General features: G+C 47.0%; 1 protein-coding gene across 1 annotated transcript in view; it reads right to left on the minus strand.

Annotated features, from left to right (window-relative positions):
• EPB41L4B (erythrocyte membrane protein band 4.1 like 4B) overlaps positions 1-17,332 on the minus strand; it is a 162,365-nt gene that overhangs the window by 57,082 nt on the left and 87,951 nt on the right. Inside the window, exons 6-15 of the mRNA XM_077769762.1 lie at positions 16,389-16,433; positions 14,515-14,567; positions 9,729-9,849; positions 8,551-8,638; positions 8,296-8,384; positions 7,933-8,002; positions 7,666-7,835; positions 5,761-5,870; positions 4,084-4,114; positions 754-787 (exon numbers count right to left, since the gene is read on the minus strand). Of these exons, the coding sequence (XP_077625888.1) occupies positions 754-787; positions 4,084-4,114; positions 5,761-5,870; positions 7,666-7,835; positions 7,933-8,002; positions 8,296-8,384; positions 8,551-8,638; positions 9,729-9,849; positions 14,515-14,567; positions 16,389-16,433 (811 nt within the window). The remainder of the gene's footprint in view (positions 1-753; positions 788-4,083; positions 4,115-5,760; positions 5,871-7,665; positions 7,836-7,932; positions 8,003-8,295; positions 8,385-8,550; positions 8,639-9,728; positions 9,850-14,514; positions 14,568-16,388; positions 16,434-17,332) is intronic.

Consider the following 17,332-nt stretch of genomic DNA (forward strand, 5'->3'; position numbering starts at 1 on the left):
ACAACGGACGGGCGGGCGGGCGATGAGGGCCCTGGTCGGCCACCTCATAAAAGAGCAAATCACCAGCCATGGAAACCTGTCTGTGCTCCTTCTGCAGGCAACAGGCCTGGCACAATGCTTTACAAACTAGGGTCTAGAAACCAGTGCTCCACTGATAACAGACACACTATCAGAAACAGGGAGGAAGGTGAGGAGCTAACTTTTTTTTTAATTGAGGGAGGGATTGTTCACTATCAAATGATTTGGGGAAACAATGGATTAAGAAAAAAATAAAACGTGTCTTTTTTGCAGAATTTCTCAGTACTTTTGACACCCCAGTGGGGGCTGTAAGATCCAAGAAGGAGAAAGGAGGACACACTTCCTGAACGTGTGACTGAGACCTCCTTTCCTGGAGGCACATCTCAAGGGACTCCTGTTCCCTAGGCTTAGAACACGCTGACAAAACAGGGCTTCACTTGAGTGCCCCTAAGAGGTTGTGTTTGGCCACCCAGAAACTAAACATATGTCTCTGCGGTTTGCCAGCTGATAAGGTCAAGAAAAAATAGGCAGCTGAAATGACCAACAGGGGCCAGGAGTCACAGAGGAAGGCTCACTTCTCACTGTTTTCTTAAAAAACCAAGCCCCCCACCCCAAAGCCAACAAAAAGCATGTTATTATTTCTTCAAAATCTGACTATAAGCATAATAACCACTTGATGCAGAAAATTTTGAAACTAAGAAGTATTCATGAAAATCTTTAAAAGCAGTAGCTCACCTGGTAATTATGGACTTCAGGATTTGTTTTAGAGCTATAGAAAAGAAGGGAAAAATTGTAATGTAACAGGTTGTAAAGCAGCACTATTAGTGATTTATTTAACGATCATAAATCCTAGACACCACCTACACTGTTAGGAACTTTCACGAACAACGCCTCTTTTTGGTTATTAGCTGTTTACATGAACATATAACCAAGGAAACTAACAGCAACTTCCATTCATCACTTTCGAGCTCACAAATTGAAACATGAAGGTAATATTCAGAATCCTGCTTGTGACGCTTTGGTGACAAAAAGGAGGTCCTTTCAGTTGGGACAAAGCAAGTAATTTTAGCTCCCATTCCAGGTGTGCACTGGCACTGCTGGGTGGCCCCAGACAGCTCCAGCGATGCCCAGAGCTTTTTCCCACTGAAGGGAGAGCTACCAGCCACCTCCGAACATCTACCGCTATGGGTTCCGCTGCTACCAACAATGTCGCGATCCCACCACCACTGTGGAATGCTCATTCCATACCAGACTCTGTACTGGGAACTCCGGATCTGTTACTGTTTAATCCACACCACAAGGCTATGAGGTCAATAACTGGTACCACCTCATTTTACAGATAAAGGAAAGGTTGCCTAACAGAAGTTAGCAAACCTGCTCAGGGTCAGTCAGCTAGTGAGTGGCCAAGCCAGGGCTGGAATGGGTATTTGCCCAGTCCCGGAGCCCACCTACTTTCCACGCACTCCAGCTGGCTCCCTGACGGTCTGAGAAAAGGTACTACGCTCCTCATGCACAATCCTATTTTGATGGACTCACAAGTATAACCACTCTGGGTAAATTAAAAAGAAAAAAATACACACACACACACACACACACACACACACACACACATATGGGTGGGGAAGGCTGGCTTTGAGCATAAATGCAATGTGTTTCCTACGTAAGACTGGCATCTACCAGGAGAAACACAAACAGGGCACAATCACTGGGCTATGTTGCTAGGGAGGTGTGCTTGAAATCAAGGTTTATTGCTTCAACAACGAGAGAAACATTTTATTGTTGAGTCTTGCTTGGGGTCTAAATGGCTCTGCTTCCAGTTTTCAGAGAGGGCTAGTGCACGGAGCCAGGCTCTGAGCCAGATTCACTTCCAGCTGGATTTCAGCCGGAAGGTTAAGTGTTCTACAAGGTACTATTTTTCTGGTATCACCTCTGCAGCCCAGAGCACAATTTCATCCCTGGCTCCCACAGCAATCCTACTCACCCCGGGATCCCACGGGCTGTGAAGAGCAATTGAGCAGCTGCGAACAGTGGTTATTAGCTCATTTGTTCCTAAAGGGTATATTTACTGGGTTTTTTTTGTTGTTGTTGTTCCTGGTGGACATTTTTTTAAGTTTGTTTTGGTTCCCAATATATATAATCTCCACTAGATGCTAAAAGGAAAATATAATTTTATTAGGGGAAACCAAGCCAAACACTCACTTCCTTAGCAAAGGAAAGGAATGTTGTAACTCACAGGCCCCTGAGAATTAAAAGCAAGACACACTGACAGGTGGAGAAAGGTGCAAATGCTTTGACTTACTACCTGCCATGGGGATCCTGGAGAAGGGCGAGCCCACAGGCCAGCAATGAACCCATGTAGGAGCCCCTCCCTCGGGGGGCAGGTGTGTTACACGGCAGTTCAGCCAGACTCTGCAGCCCCGTCTCCAGAGGCTGAGAACCGAACCCAGACATGAGCCGGCCGCCTGCCGCCCAGCAGAAGCTTGGAGCCAGAGGCATGGGGCTGCGCTTGGCCGCTGTGCGATACAAGGGCTGGTTACGTTCTAGCCCCCGGGGCCCTTGCAGGTCTCTGAGGCTGCCTGGGGGACAGGGGTCAGATGTCAGAGCACCAGGCGGGCACCAGCCCCTTCCTCCCTGGCTGGCTCCGCCCAGGGCGGCTCCACTTCTGCGTGTTGTCTATCTCGGACTTCTAGGTCAGGTTTCTTCTGGGGTGTGAAAATCAGAGACTAAAAACGTTTGGGCGAACACTGATCTAGCCCAACCTCCTTGTTTTCAAAGAGGAAAAGGAAGCCCAGAAGGAAGACCGAAGGCCCCAGTGCTGGGTTAGAGCAAGGCTGGGACTAGGCGGGAGGCCTTCTGGTCCCCTGGCCTGGGCCCTTGTCGCCAACCAGGGCACTGCTTACCCGCTCCACCACATGTCGGGCTCTTCCCGCGTGCATGTGCAGGGTACACAGCACAGTCAGGCTGGGCTCGTCTCTAAGGCCTCCTCAGCAGCCTAAGACCTGTGCCTGGGACGACCCAGGGGCTAAACCGGGCTACCAGTGCCTGGAGCTTGGATACCAGGGCCGAAGCAATGACAGCCTGTGACGCTCCAGCAGGAACAGCTGTCCACCTGAGTCAAAACTCACATAAGCAGCTGTTTCAGAGAGAGAAAAACAGGGATGTGCAAGGTGGGACGGTGCTTCTCACCGGACCACAAACTAGAATCACCTGGGGGCCTTTAAAAAACCCCAAAGGTGACTGGGAGCCCCTTCCAGAGATTGATTCATTGAGCTTGGGGTATGGCCTGGCTGAGGGGCACATTTCAAGGCTCACCAGGAGAGTCCATGTACAGGAAAGATCAAGAACACTTGTGTCGGGGGAGGGGCTGGCAAATGACACCCCAGGCCAAATCTAGCCCCCCTGTATTTGTGAGTAAAGTTTTATTGGAACACAGCCTTGTCCTTTCATTTATGTACTGTCTATGGCTGCTTTTGTGTACCACCCACAGGGCTGAACAGTCGTGAAAGACATGGCATCGCCTACGAAGTCCAAAGTATTTACTATCTGGCACTTCACAGGAAAAGTTTGTTCACACCTGTGCTGGAGTTTCAGTCTTGTGACACGTTCTTTTTTCTGTAGGAAAGTCAATAAATGTGTTTGGTAAAGGTGTCCTACGTGGTATGACCATGAAATCTGCACATCACTAAGCGGATCCGGCATTTGCTCTCACGGAGTGTTTGCTCAGGAGCACGGCCTTCCCTTCCCATCACCACCTGTCACGCCATCAGCACAGCGTGCTGTACACATTCCTTTCACCTTCTTCACCCACTGTTGTCATAAACAAAGCACAAAGCAACACAAACAAAGCAGCTGTGTTTTTAAAAAGAAAAAAAAAAGAACTGTCTTGGAACATTCCATCGTGTACTTCTTGAAAACCAGGAGGGTGGTACAGCCAGGCAGCAGAAAAAGCGGGGGAAAATCACCAGGTGACTCACTCTGTGGTTTAATTGTATTAAAGAAAAAGTCAACATTGCGAATAAAGACAATAATTAGAAGAGCTGTACCCCAGAGTCTGGGGGCACTTACCAGAACTGAGCCGCTATCACTGGGTTGCTTGCTTTATAGGAAAAACAGAAAGGTATGCCATCTTAGAGTGCTGTATCTTTTTTTTTTTTTTTTTTTTTACCCAGAGAGCAGGGCAAGACCAACATGGATGCACTGCNNNCCACGCGATGACAAAGACCAGGGTGGAAGTTTCTGTGGTCTCAGAGGGGACCCAAGCCCAGGGGGCAGAATCTGCACCCTAGCTCTTCTTTCTGGAGGAAAAGTCTCCTATCCACTGTGTTAAGCCCTCCACTCACTCAGCGAATGCTGAGTATTCTCCCAGGGCCAGGTGCTCCCAGATACAGAGAGACAATTCTGGCTCTCAAGGGGTTCACAGTCTTGACACAGAGACAGAGAGGTGTATAAAATCAAAGACGGCAGAAGGGGATGATAGAAGCTGAAATATATGCCTGACAGTACCCGAGAGCTCAGGTCAGACTTTTGTCACTGGGGCGGAGATGTGAGTCTGTGGAAGGGACCATGGACAGAGCTGAAGCTTGTCTATCTAGACTCCATTTCATTTCGGTGGCTCAGTTGAGCATCTGACTTCAGCTCAGGTCATGATCTCCCGGGTCGTGGGTTCGAGCCTCGCATTGGGCTCTGTGCTGACAGCTCAGAGCTTAGAGCTTGCTTTGGATTCTGTGTCTCCCTCTCTCTCTGTTCCTCCCCTGTTCGCACTCTGTCTCTCAACAATAAATGTTAAAAAAAAAAAAAAAAGAGTAAGGCACTTAGTCAAATGAGCCACCTAGGTGCCCCACAAGGTTAAAGATCCTAGAAGGAGGCAAAGTATAGGTAAAGTTCCGACAAAGCCCCACTAAGTCCTGAGTGACGCAAGAAAACCCTGTGAGTAAGTGATATGTAGGAGGGGGCTCCGGGGGTGGAGAGTGCAGAGGCCATGCCATGAGAAAGCCTGCAATTCAGTGTTAAACTAGGTGTCCTGAAGGGAGAAACAATCAAGTGTAGGCAGAGGAGAACTAGGAAGTCGGAAGTGAAGGCCAGGTTTCAACGAGCCTAGCTTGCTCATACATCGACTGGTCCTGTATGGGGTACCAGGCGTCAGAAAGGCATGAAGCCATAGTAGTAAATGACAGACTAGGCTCAGGGAGTTCTGGAAAAGGGGTAGGGGTAGGCATCCTAGAGCCAGGCTAAATTCAAGGGCAGGATGTGTGTGGACTGACTGCAGGTATGGAGGCTAGGACTTAAAAGTTCTAGATCTGTTCTTATGTGGGCAGAATTCTGGTTAGCCTAAGACCGATGTTCACATTTGAAACTCTAAGATGGAGGAGAGAAGGAGTGGTTTTTCCTCTAAGACACAGCATCATTCATTGGGGCAAAAAAACGTGGTAACCTATGATATTCCTGAGATCCCAGGTCCCAGGTCCAACAGACATGAAGAGGCACAAGAAAAGAAGTATGAAAACGAGGGAGAAGAAGATGAACACATCCAGTGGGAAAAACTAAAGACAGCGGATGGCAAAGGTGGCCTGGTTCCCATTAAGAGAATCCTTCCCACTGGTGTTTTGTCAAAAGCTTGAGAATGACAGAGTAGAAGAGCAGAACGTTCCTTTAAGAACAAGGAACGTTCTTTTACCAAGCTCCCTGGGGCTTAACCAACTACACCATAATGTAAAATTCCAAGTAGAATGACAAACACACCACCTTTGAATGTCGAATGTCTCCGGGATGGATAGCGTTTACTAGGCTTCCGCTCAAAGGTGCTGGTTCTTCGTAACCTGGCCCCGTGTGTGGCCTGATACTCTGTCCGCCCGCTGAAAAGCAAATATTTTATTGCATGTTACCAATATCAGAATATCAGTACATCATACATATTTGGAAGTGCTTTGTTTTCAAGAGCTCCAGTGTAAATTTCAACTTATCATGAACTCGTTTGGTAAAGACACACACTAAATTTAGCCTTCCATTAGCAATAAAATCATCTCTGCCAAATCCAAGCTGTAGGACAGGGGCAGATATTTCCACCAAGAGACAAAGCCCGTAATTTAGGCACCAGACACTTGGCTGCACAAGCCAAGCAAGTCCAAGTACCTGCAACATCTGACCGAGAGCACAATGATTCACAAATGAAATAATCTTTCATAATACACGTTACACAGGCATTTAAGTCTTTTAAAAGGCTGTTATCGGTGACCACTTAACTAAACCCTGGCTCTCCTTACTATGCCAAGGGAAACATTACTTCTTTCATCAAGGCTTTCTGGGTTTCAAGCCACGTGTAGTCCCATTGCGACTTCCAGGAAGTACGATGTTTTTATCTGATCGATCACTGCTTCATTCCAGCCCTACTCTTGGTTGATGATTTATCACAGGGAAGGGGCCACGTGCCACCAGCTCTAAGTGTCTCCAAGGGGCCACCTTGTCTCCAAACTCCCCTTCCTTCTTCTGGAGGGTGCCTGGTCTGGACCAAATCCTGGGGGAGTTTCCTCCAAGGATGGAAAAACCTGCCTCGGCAACCTCCCCGAGAGCCATTTCCTTGTACGGTGATAAATCTGAAATAAGCACATCTTTTGGCATATTAAAGCAAGTTCAAGGGCATGCCATCTGTGGGCAGAGGTTATAAAACCATATGAAATGTTAGAGCTTATAACAGCGATTCTCAGATCTGTGAGTGGGCCTCAGAAATCAACCCTGGGAGGGCACTTAAAATGCACATTCCCAGGCCTTGCTCATGAATGCACATGTGTGCACCCAAAGATTCTGATGACAAGGGTCCCAGATGAGGCCATAAATCCCCATTTTTAATAAAACTCCCAAGGAGTTATCATGTGTTTTGAAATACACAGCCTTACAATCATAAGTAAAAATATGTGAACAATTAAATTCTTCATGTTTTCAAGGTCTCTTCAGATTTAAATAATACCAAGTCTATCCTGGGCACCTTGCACACACACGGAGGGACATCTGCTCTTATTCTTAATCACTGACAGATTTCTGGATGTCGGCACACAAAAGGCAAGAGAGTAGTGGTTAGAATAGAAGGCCCAGACTGCCTGGGGTTGAATCTCAGCTCTGCCACTTGACGCTGGGCAGATTATATAACCCCTCAGCCCTAGTTGCCTCATCTGTACGATGGGGATAATCAGAGGACCCATCTCATTAAGTCTGCTGGAAGGATTATATATGGGTTCATGAAAAGCTCTACCACAGTTTTCATTCTACGTCTGCCCCGCCCACTACAGCACCACCTACCTCACGTGCACTGAGCACTTAAAGTGTGGTTAGAGAGACAGAGGAACTACATTTTAAAATTTACTTAATATTAATTAATCTCAATGGCCACCCAATCTACTGTTTTAGATGGCACAGGCCCAGCTAAATGCCAGCTATTCACAATTTTGTTATTAGCCCCGTTTTATCAATGAGGACGCGGAGGCTAAAACAGCTTCGGGGACTCAACCAAAGGTCAGATCTTACGAAAGAAGCAGGAACAGGACATCTGACTCAAGCATCTGGACACGCAGATCCACTCGCTGCGCCATTCACAGAAAGCGTCACTGATACCCCTCTTCGAAACATGGCATCCACGTCGTGAAAAAGAGCGCCCACCTGAATCTGAAGCGAGACCCCAGCCGGATGAAGTCTGATCTGTTGGATTTGCTATTTCCCGGCGTCCGCAGGCGGAAGAAGGCGTGGTGCTCCACCGCACATTTCCAGAGGTGCTTACAGGTCCTGGCGCTGTCCAGCCGGAATACGAATGTGTGCTCTTGCTCCCGTCCCTTGGAGGTGAAGCAGAAGGTTCGCGTCTCAGTGGGGGCCAGGAACGTCAATGAAGGAATATTTGCAGCAAGGAGGGAAGCCAGGAGCGAGGCTTACCTGATCGTCATCCTCCACCACCACCAATGTCAGTTTGCTCTTTTTAAAATCCATTTTGGTAATTTTAGGCCTGGCCAGAGAGAAAACATTTTAAAAGTACAGTCTGCAGGAAAACTATCTACACAAACAGCAGTTTTCCTTTCTACTTTTTAAGCTTAGATTTGCTACAGAAATCATTCATTCATTCAAGCGTGATTATCCAGAAGTTTCATTGCCACTGCCAAACCCCCGCAAGTACGGGAGTATGGTGTGTTTTTAAAACAAATCCGGGTGTTGCAAATATCCCTCAATAATCATCCATCACATATAATTCCACCACAAAATAGGAAAAGACATTTTTAATATTAGACAAAACTAAATTACCAAAAGAATAAGCCTATTTTGTTAGCTCCTTCAAAGATTAATATGCCTGTCGGGGTCAGTCCAAGAGAATATTCACAGCCATCTCTTCCCTACAAATAAACGAAGTGACAATCGGTAGAGGGTTCTAACAGGTCGTCACAGAGCAGAATGCAAAACAGTTTCCTCAGCACGTCACACTTTGTGTGCACATTTACCCATGGCTCAGTCACAGCAAACCCCAAGAAACCCCGTTACTGAAACGCACACGGTTCTTACCCTGACAACGTGCATGTCTACCCCATACATTTCCAGCCACTTCGCCTTATTCAGATAGGACAGCTCCGCCTGGGCAGGGCTCTTTCCCCTTAGAAAAACCAATGGAAATACATGTAAACTGCAGCTCATACACCCACAGAATTCTGAAGGGCACAGCCACACTCAGGGATGCTCTGTAGCAATTATAGGAATGAGGGACACCGATTTATATTGACAGGAAAAGACCTCTGTGGACAGACTGTTAATTGAATAGAGAGACGACAGCAGTGCTTATGACGTGGACACTTAAGGAAACAATTTTTGTGCATGGACGTGGGTATGCACTGACTATGCAAAGTAAAAAGGCCGGAAGGACGCACCACTGACTGCCAACAATGATGGCCTGCAGCGAGGACGGTGGGCGTGTGTGCAGAGGGTGCGGCCCCGTGACTCTACGCCCACACATTCCTCTGTCTGGATGTGGCACAAGACTGGGCTAACGTCACTTTCCAGTTTCAAAAAAGTCATTATGTCCCTAAGAAGGGCCAAGGGGCAAGAGGAAACCACACTAAGTTTCTGCGTCCGAGGCTGACTTGGATCAGGCAGAGCTCGGGAAGGTGGGCTGGGAGGGGGGAAGGCAGCGCTGAGAATCCAGGCACAAGCCTGTGAGCCTGGGGCAACCCGGGGGAGAAGAAGGGAAGAGCCCACATAGAAAGGAAAAGGCTCAATTTAGCTCTGGCGACCACATGTCTGGAAATAGAACGCTCTACAACACATGGTCTCAAATACAAGTGTCCCTGTAAGGGACAATAGGGCATATTTCTAAAGGGTCTACTCTAGAAGGTTCAGGCTATGGACAGAGACCCAGGTGTGTAGGAATGTACCAAAGCGGAGCCTCCCCACTCTCTCTCACTCTCTCTAGGAGGCCAGGAGAGCAGTGGTGTCCTTGACAGTATCGAGCAGATCAGGACCAGGCTCTGCCATGGGACAACGCTGTGGTCCTTACTGTACGTCTTAGGAGAGACAGATGTGTGGGCCTTTGGAAAAACAGCACCAAGGCACAGGCGAGAAGTGAAGAGTTGGAGCTAGAGTTTTATGGTCTTCAACAGAGCGATTCTACTGGCACATCTGAGTCCGACAGACGCTGAACGTACTACAAGATAAATATATCAGAACGCTAGACGGTAGCATCAAGGTACCTGCACTCTTTCCATCTCTGGAAGATATCAAATTCCATCGCTTCTGTCTGATTTGGAATGAACCGAAACTCAGACACAAGCTCTGGCGTGTGTTCTGGAAGCTCACACTCCCCAAGCTCCGCTGCGAGTTTCATAAAAGGGAGGAAAACAGGAGACATTGAATGCTTTCAGTTATTGCTGCAACCAGGTCCAAAGGCAGTTTGCATGATTACAAAGCACAGGTACCCCCACATGCAGGAGTCCCTGCTTCCAGGAGGGCTCAACCCCCACCTGGTGCCCACGTGTACATTCAGAACCCCCCAGAATCATCCCAATGCCCTCCCCACTGGGCAAAACACCTTTATTTCAGCTATTACTATCTTTCTCTCCACTATTTCCCCATATCCGAGGAGGCCCGGATTATATTTCCCCCACAAAGTGGTAGAGCCCAGATCTGCAATAAAAGGCAAATGCAGGGAATGAGGACCTGCCCAGAAACATCCATCTAGCAGGGCTCTCGCTACGGGTGGGTCAGAGCAGCACTCCGAGTCTGCAGTGCTACAGAGGACCAATCAAGAATTCAGTGCATGTAGAATCTGGGGGAAAATATGCCAGGAGGGAGAGGGAAGGAGGGAAGGAGGGAGGGAGGGAGGGAGGAAGGGAAGAAGGGGGTGGGGAAGGGGGGACAAGGCTGCAGGAGCAGCTGCGGCAACTCAGCCAGAACAAGGAGGAAGAGGCTGTGCAGAGGGGAGCAGCCGCGTGAGCAGTCTCAGCAAAAAGCCCAAAGTGCCCCGCATGCTGGTGCTCTCTCACCAAGTACCCCACAGAATGAGGGGCCCAGGACATAGGGGCCCCATGCCTCCGTGGCACAGATGAGAAAATCCACTCTCCCTACCCAGGACCCCACCCCTGCAGCTCAGGGAACAGATCCCAGAATGGAAAGGAACCCTCCAGAGGTTGCTCTAACGCCCTGCTAAACAAAAGCTGGTCCAGCATCAGCACCATCTGGGAGTTTGCTCATAACGCAGACTTTGAGGCTCCACCGCAGACCTCCTGAAGCAAAGCCTGCCTTCCCACCAGATGCCCAGCTGACTGGCGCACATGCTACTTTGAAAAGCACAATCTACAACACGGGTTTTCCAACTTACGTGTGTACCAGGATCACCCGGAGGGCTCGCTAAAACCCACACTGTTGTACCACACCCTCCAAGATTCTGATCCCACAGGTCTGGATTAAGGCCTGAGAATCCGCATTTCTAACAAGCTCCCAGATGCTGTTACTATAGCTGACCCAGGAATATACTTTGAGAACCACTGCTTAACACAAGAAATCCTATCAACTGATGGGCCAGCAGGTGTCTGAAGCCCTCCACGAATAGCAACTCACTAAGTACCCAGCAGCGTTTTCTAATCCCAAAGCCCACCTTCCAGGGGGGACTCCAAGTAGCTTGCAGAAGCGGATGAAACTTCTGTCCATGTAGACAAAGCAGTACTGGCGAACTCAGTGGGGCAGTGGGAGGGCTGTAAGAGGCACTGCCTGACACAGGGTGGGGACTTGCTGAATGCTTCCTCACCTAACCAGAGCCCTACATTTGCAACTCTGAAGTGGTGGTCTGGGTCAGGGTGTGTAGCTATTTGGTACCTTGGGCAATGTCAGAGATGAACATTCTGCTCTAGAAAATTCACCCAGCGAAGGTAAGCGTTAGACTCCCAAGGCCATCACTAACCAGTAACCAAGCACTCACCCTGAAACCAGGGACCTGGCAAGGCTAGGGGGGCAGTGTGGGGAGAGATCTCCTTCAGATGAACCACCTTCTGTTGCACCCATGGGCCAAAGTGAGGCAACAGAGCCCTGGGGTGAGCGGTGTGTCTCAGCAAGAACACTAACATCATCAAGCACAGGAAGGAGAAGCCAGACAGTGATAAGGCTTCCCTGAGACTGGGCAAGGGGGCCAGTGTCCCTCCTCACTGTTCCTGGACCACAACAGGCCCAAGTGACGCCTAGACAGATTCTGAGATAGCATGCCTGCCTTCCAAGAACCTGCCGGCAGAATGACACATCTCTGCCTGCAAACTCCACAGCCTGGGTCCTGGCTGTGAAGGGTGCAGAGGGTGGGGGCCACAGCTCAGACACAGGAGGGCCGGAATCCCCACGCTACTGTATACTAGCTGTGCGACCTGGGCAAGCCACTTAACCATTTTCCATCTCTGATGCCCCATCAGTAAAATGAGAGCTGCTGCAAGGATGAAAGAAGATCGTGGGCACACAGCAAACGACTGTCCTGTTCTCCCCACACTCTCTCTTTTTGCCTGGATTCACCTTCAAATCTATCATAAAATTAGTCCCCAAAAGGGCACTGCCTTCACTCAGGGTCACAACTCTGGAGGGGAACCATTAATTTAAGGATGACCACAGCAAGAACATGTCTTTAAGGCTCAAGCAAGGGAGGAAACACAGCCTCCATTTTATTCAAACCCAAAGATGCTCCAGTGATCTCGATGGTCTGAGGCGAGCTGGCTCCACTGTGCTTCAACTAGAAAACAGGCTGTGGCGCTTTCCGATGGGAGGTGGGGAGAAGGGGCCATGGAGGGACAATGTAAGAAGAACTTCCTCATTTGTTCCCCACTTCAGCTTTTCCATTTGTACTTGACTAAGTGACTGCATCTTAAATTACACTATGTTGTAGTTCCAACTCAAATGCATAATTTCCCCAAGAAAGGCTCACAGATAGTTGATCTCATTCACGTCTGCCTGGGTCCTGGGGCAAGGCAAATAAATGGTTCTACCAGAGCTGGACTCTGTGAGTGTGGTGATGCCTGCATCACACGGCAGGAAGTGGGGAAGGGGATGGGAGTGGGTGAGGATGGTGATGTGTGTGTCTTATGCTCTAGTTGTTCAGGTTCAGTGGATGGATGGCCCCAGGTCTGACAGGATACCTACTGCTGGGCCACCAAGCTAAATGGTATAACCTTCCGGGGGCTCAGAAACTCTAGAGTGGACGCTAAGTGGCCAGCTGGTGAGATCCGTACCTGGGCAAAATGGAGGGCAGACTTCCATGTTCCCTAAGCCATTACAGATCCCTACAGCACTTACCATAAAGGCTGCTGAATCAGGAAAATGTAGATGTGAAGCACTTAGCATTGTATTTGGCAGAGATGTTTACAGATGACAAGACTGTCCCCTCTCTCACCTGTGCTTTCGACTTCATGGGCAGGTTCCCCCTTGAACCAAAGTTCAAGGGCCTCTCCAACTTCACTGGATTCACTCTATACTTACTGAGCACCTACTATACACAAGCCCCCATTAAAGAATAAGAATTGAAAAGTGACTAAGGAATGGAAGTATCTTGCCGTCATTAAAAACCACCTTTATAACAAAATACATGTACTAAAAATACCACACAGAAAATCATATTTAAAAAACTGTGAATGAATGATCAGAATTACATTTTAAAGATTGCATCCAACCCATAGAAACTCTGATTCTCTGTGGTTGGCAGGATGATGGGTTCCTTCCTTCCTTCTACTTGTCTTGACTATTGTGCTGCTGTCCTGATAACTCTGTAATAAATGTGTGCTGATCTTTGAATTTGAAGACTTAAACTTTTAAAAATTGGGAAATACAAAAGTTGGAAGCCAAATCTTATTATGGTGTTCAAAATTAATTAGTAATTATGAATGAATACATCATAATTCATTATCCCAGAGAAGCTGATGAACACACTGGTAAATGAATCCACAACATATGTCTATCTGATGTACTGATAAAATTCCTTATGTGCAGTTACACATTAGTATCTTCTTAATTAATGCTGGAGACTTTAGCAAGTGTTTCTTGTGCATTTTAAACTAAAATCCATCAGAGCAGAATATGGAACATCAACACTGACAATCATGTGGGCAAACCACCTACCATCTAACTCCTACCTATAAGCAGATGACTCCCTGTCAATGCTCGTGGCCTGACCTCTCTGATGGAGCCAGATCTGCACACTCAAGAAGCTACCAAAGGTCCCACTGGCGCCTCTCAACCAAGAGGTCTGATGCAGATGACCTCCTCCACTGGAGCCAATTCTTCTAACCACTCGTGGCTCCTGTCACTCACTGTTGGGAGTGGTCTGACTGTTGCCTGACTCCTCTCTCAACATCAATGTCTAATAACCAGGTCCTTCTCTTGTATCACTAATGTGTTTTTTTGGGGTGTGTGTGTGTGTGTGTGTGTGTGTGTGTGTGTGTGTGCGCGCGCGCGCATATATACCTTGTCCTAGTCAGTTTCCTTTTATTACAGCAACACCTTCTTATTGCACCCCCAAGCCCTGGTCCTGGCCCTGTCCCTTCTCCCCTTCACACCCAGTGGGGCCTTTCTAGATGCACACCTGGTCAGGCCTGCCTCCCTCTTGAGAGCCTTCAAAGGCCTACTGCTGATAGCATGAAGGTCATGCTTTTTAAACAGGGTTCAAGGTTGTCCACTTATCCAGATTCTTGAACTTCCACCCTCTGACATCACTTGACTGCTGGTACCTCTCTGCATTTTTCTACTCTGTGTCTTGATTCCTTTGTTTTCATACACTCCTCCTCCAAAGGGCGTTTGCCTTCCAAGCCTCCTGCAAGTCTTCTTGAGGGAAGTACACTGTACCCTGGATATGGTTTTGCCACATCCTCATGGGACCCAAAGCTACTTGGCAATGGAGGCCATAGTGTACTCATTTACACCCCCAAAGTTGGGAGCTGTGTCTGGTACACAGGATAATCAATTGTTGAAACGAGAGAATAACATTAAACTGCTAATTACCACTAAAGAATGTACCTTGTAGACAGAGAGCAGCTAATTCCACAGCCGTTTCATATGGGCATTTCAATCTTGAAAAAGAGAGAGGAAATGAATTCCATATATGAACTTTAATACTCATAGCCATACAAAATATCATTAGAGTCATCTTTCAAAAGGTAGTGCTAGCGAGATAATGATTTTTCTCAGTGGCTTCTATTTTTGCTGTCCACATTAAAGAATGCAAACAAGCTGAGTTCCACTCCCTATTTCCCAAAGTCAGTTCTCACCACAGAGCAAGACGACATAATCTAAGTATAGTTTCTATCAACTCTGTGGGCAATTTTACTGAATTTTGCAAGAATAGGGAAGTTTGGGAAATAGAATGAAAAGCCTTCCCTTTGCCTTGTGATTTTTGAAACTTACTTGATAGAGTACATGCGCCTTTTCAAGCTGCCTGAACTCTTTCTTGAAACCAGGTCATAATGTTAAAAATAAACAGACAGACACAATATCTAATACTGCCAGGACAGCTGGAGACACTCAAGCGTTCTAATAAGTATAACTGAGGCGTGGCCACAGAGGTGTATTACCACGCCTCAAATCACTGATCTCATTCATACTTGACATTACACGTTCAGTTAGAAAAATAATAATGACACATATTGGTAATAGCACTTCATAGTTTTCAAAGACTTTTTATATATACCATCGAATTTGATCAATGCACGGATTTATAAACCCCTAAGATGAGCGCTCCCCATCCCCCATTTTAGAGAGGAGGAGCTCAGTGTCCAAGTGTCTTGTTCAAGGTCGTCCAGCTGGTAGGAGGCAGTGCTGGGACCAGAACGCCATTATGCTTTGAAGCACCGTCAATTGGCCGAAGTGCATGTAAACTGCAAAGTACTGTACAAATGCAAGACGTCGCCATTAATATTTTTCCAAACTGAAGACAATTACTAGAGTTAAGAGGCCTTTAGTATGAGGAGCACAGTATGCAGAGAGAAAGAGAGAAAGATAAAAATACACGCACACTCATAATACACACACCAAAGACTTGTATTGCATGGCTGAATAAGGCAAATGTATACACTGTACAGTCTACTTGTGCTAGCATATAGATGCCATGAAGGTTCTGAAAGCCTATGTTCGATTCAGAGTTTGCAAATTCGGAAATCACTTCTCAAATTTCTTTCAGGTTATATTCAAGATCCAAATGTGCTCTTGTCAACATCAGGTACTGCTTTTTAGATTCGGCAGAGTCTTCGTTTTCCATGTAATAGAGAATAGTTGATATGTATGTTGAGAAATGACACAACTGTAAAGGCTAGACCACTGAAATTTCATATCTTTAAAATAAATACTGCACACGAGACCAGCCACATCAATGCCAATGCTTCTTGGGCTCAACGATCATTGTCGCCAGAGGCCTATTATTGAAAACCCATTTCTAAGAGGGGAAAAGGAAATGAGATGAGATGTCTAAACCTCCTATCAGAATCAGAACATAACCTCTTCACGTTGCTTAAATGCAGATGGTGATGAATGAGACTTCTGACTCTCCAAATACTTGTAAGTGTATACATACTAATAAACGTATCTTGCTTGCAAATACGACAAAAGCCATTATGAATGGGGCAGTGATGTGATCAGGGAGAGAAGTATTCCCAAATGCACATCACTTAAAATATTAAATGCTCTTGGAAATGCTTCAAGCCAAATAGTAATCATTTAAAATAAGATGATGATGACAGCGATACAAGGATTAGACTCACTTTACAATGCCTGGTGTACTTTTTTTGAATTTTGGAAAGGGAACAAGGGTAAAAGAGTTAAAACAACAACAGCAACAGTGATTTAGAAATACACTATGATCTATCCTGGGTTAAGAGTTAGAACAAAAATATACTTACTTTCCTGAAAGAATGTCATGCCTGAGTTGTAAAACAAACAGGTACCTGACAAACATACAGAGAAGTCAACAGAGGGGTCCTCTTTTTCAACTGCTTCCAATCCCCAGCTTCCCACCACAAACCCCCACCCCACACACTGCTCAGAACTCCGCATTGTAAAAAGGAGTCCAAATCAAATGAGAACGTTGGTGGAAGCATCTCCCCGAGTCTCCAGGAAGGCACCCCAGAACCTAGCTAGGCAGGGGAGTGCATGTACAGGGTTCGCAAGATACTCGGAGGATGGAACATGAAACACTGGGCAGTCCAGTGATGGCCTCGGCAGCACCCTGAGATGCTTGAGAAGAGAGCGCACACACAGGCACGCAACACATCCGATCAGACAAACAGGGCGGAGCCACTGGACTTGGCCCTCAGCCAGTCCCACCAGCAGATTCTCGGAAGAGTGAAGATGCTGGTATCAGAAAGTTTACAGCTGACTGTAGTTAGCAACTGCTTGAGGCTTTTTTCCTGATGCAGGTTAACTGCAGACTCTGTCTTAAAAAAATAAGTGTGTGTGCATGCATGCACACATGCACACGGATACAGATATACACCCCCCCCCCCAAAAATCCTGGAACTGGGCTGCAGCTGTTTATGGGATAATGAGAAATGGGGAGAGGAAGGCAGCAAATAACGCAAGTGGAGTTCACCTGAGTAAAAAAATTAAGTGTCTTGGCTTAACTAAACGGTTTTCTTTTTCTTTTTTGTTTTTTGTTTAAACCAGGAGGACGTGGGCAACAGAATCGCTTATAGTGCTTTGCAAAAGCCAAAGCTACCCACACTTTGCCCCCTACCTATGGAATCAGTCTTACATGCAAGAGTCGTCCTCAGGAATCTGATGTGCTCAAAAGCTTCCTAGGTGTTTCTGATTCACACAACCCTGGTTAAGAATCAATAGCTTTGAT

This window comes from Crocuta crocuta, unplaced genomic scaffold (genome assembly GCF_008692635.1).
Source record: "Crocuta crocuta isolate KB4526 unplaced genomic scaffold, BGI_CrCroc_1.0 scaffold95, whole genome shotgun sequence".
NCBI lineage: Eukaryota > Metazoa > Chordata > Mammalia > Carnivora > Hyaenidae > Crocuta > Crocuta crocuta.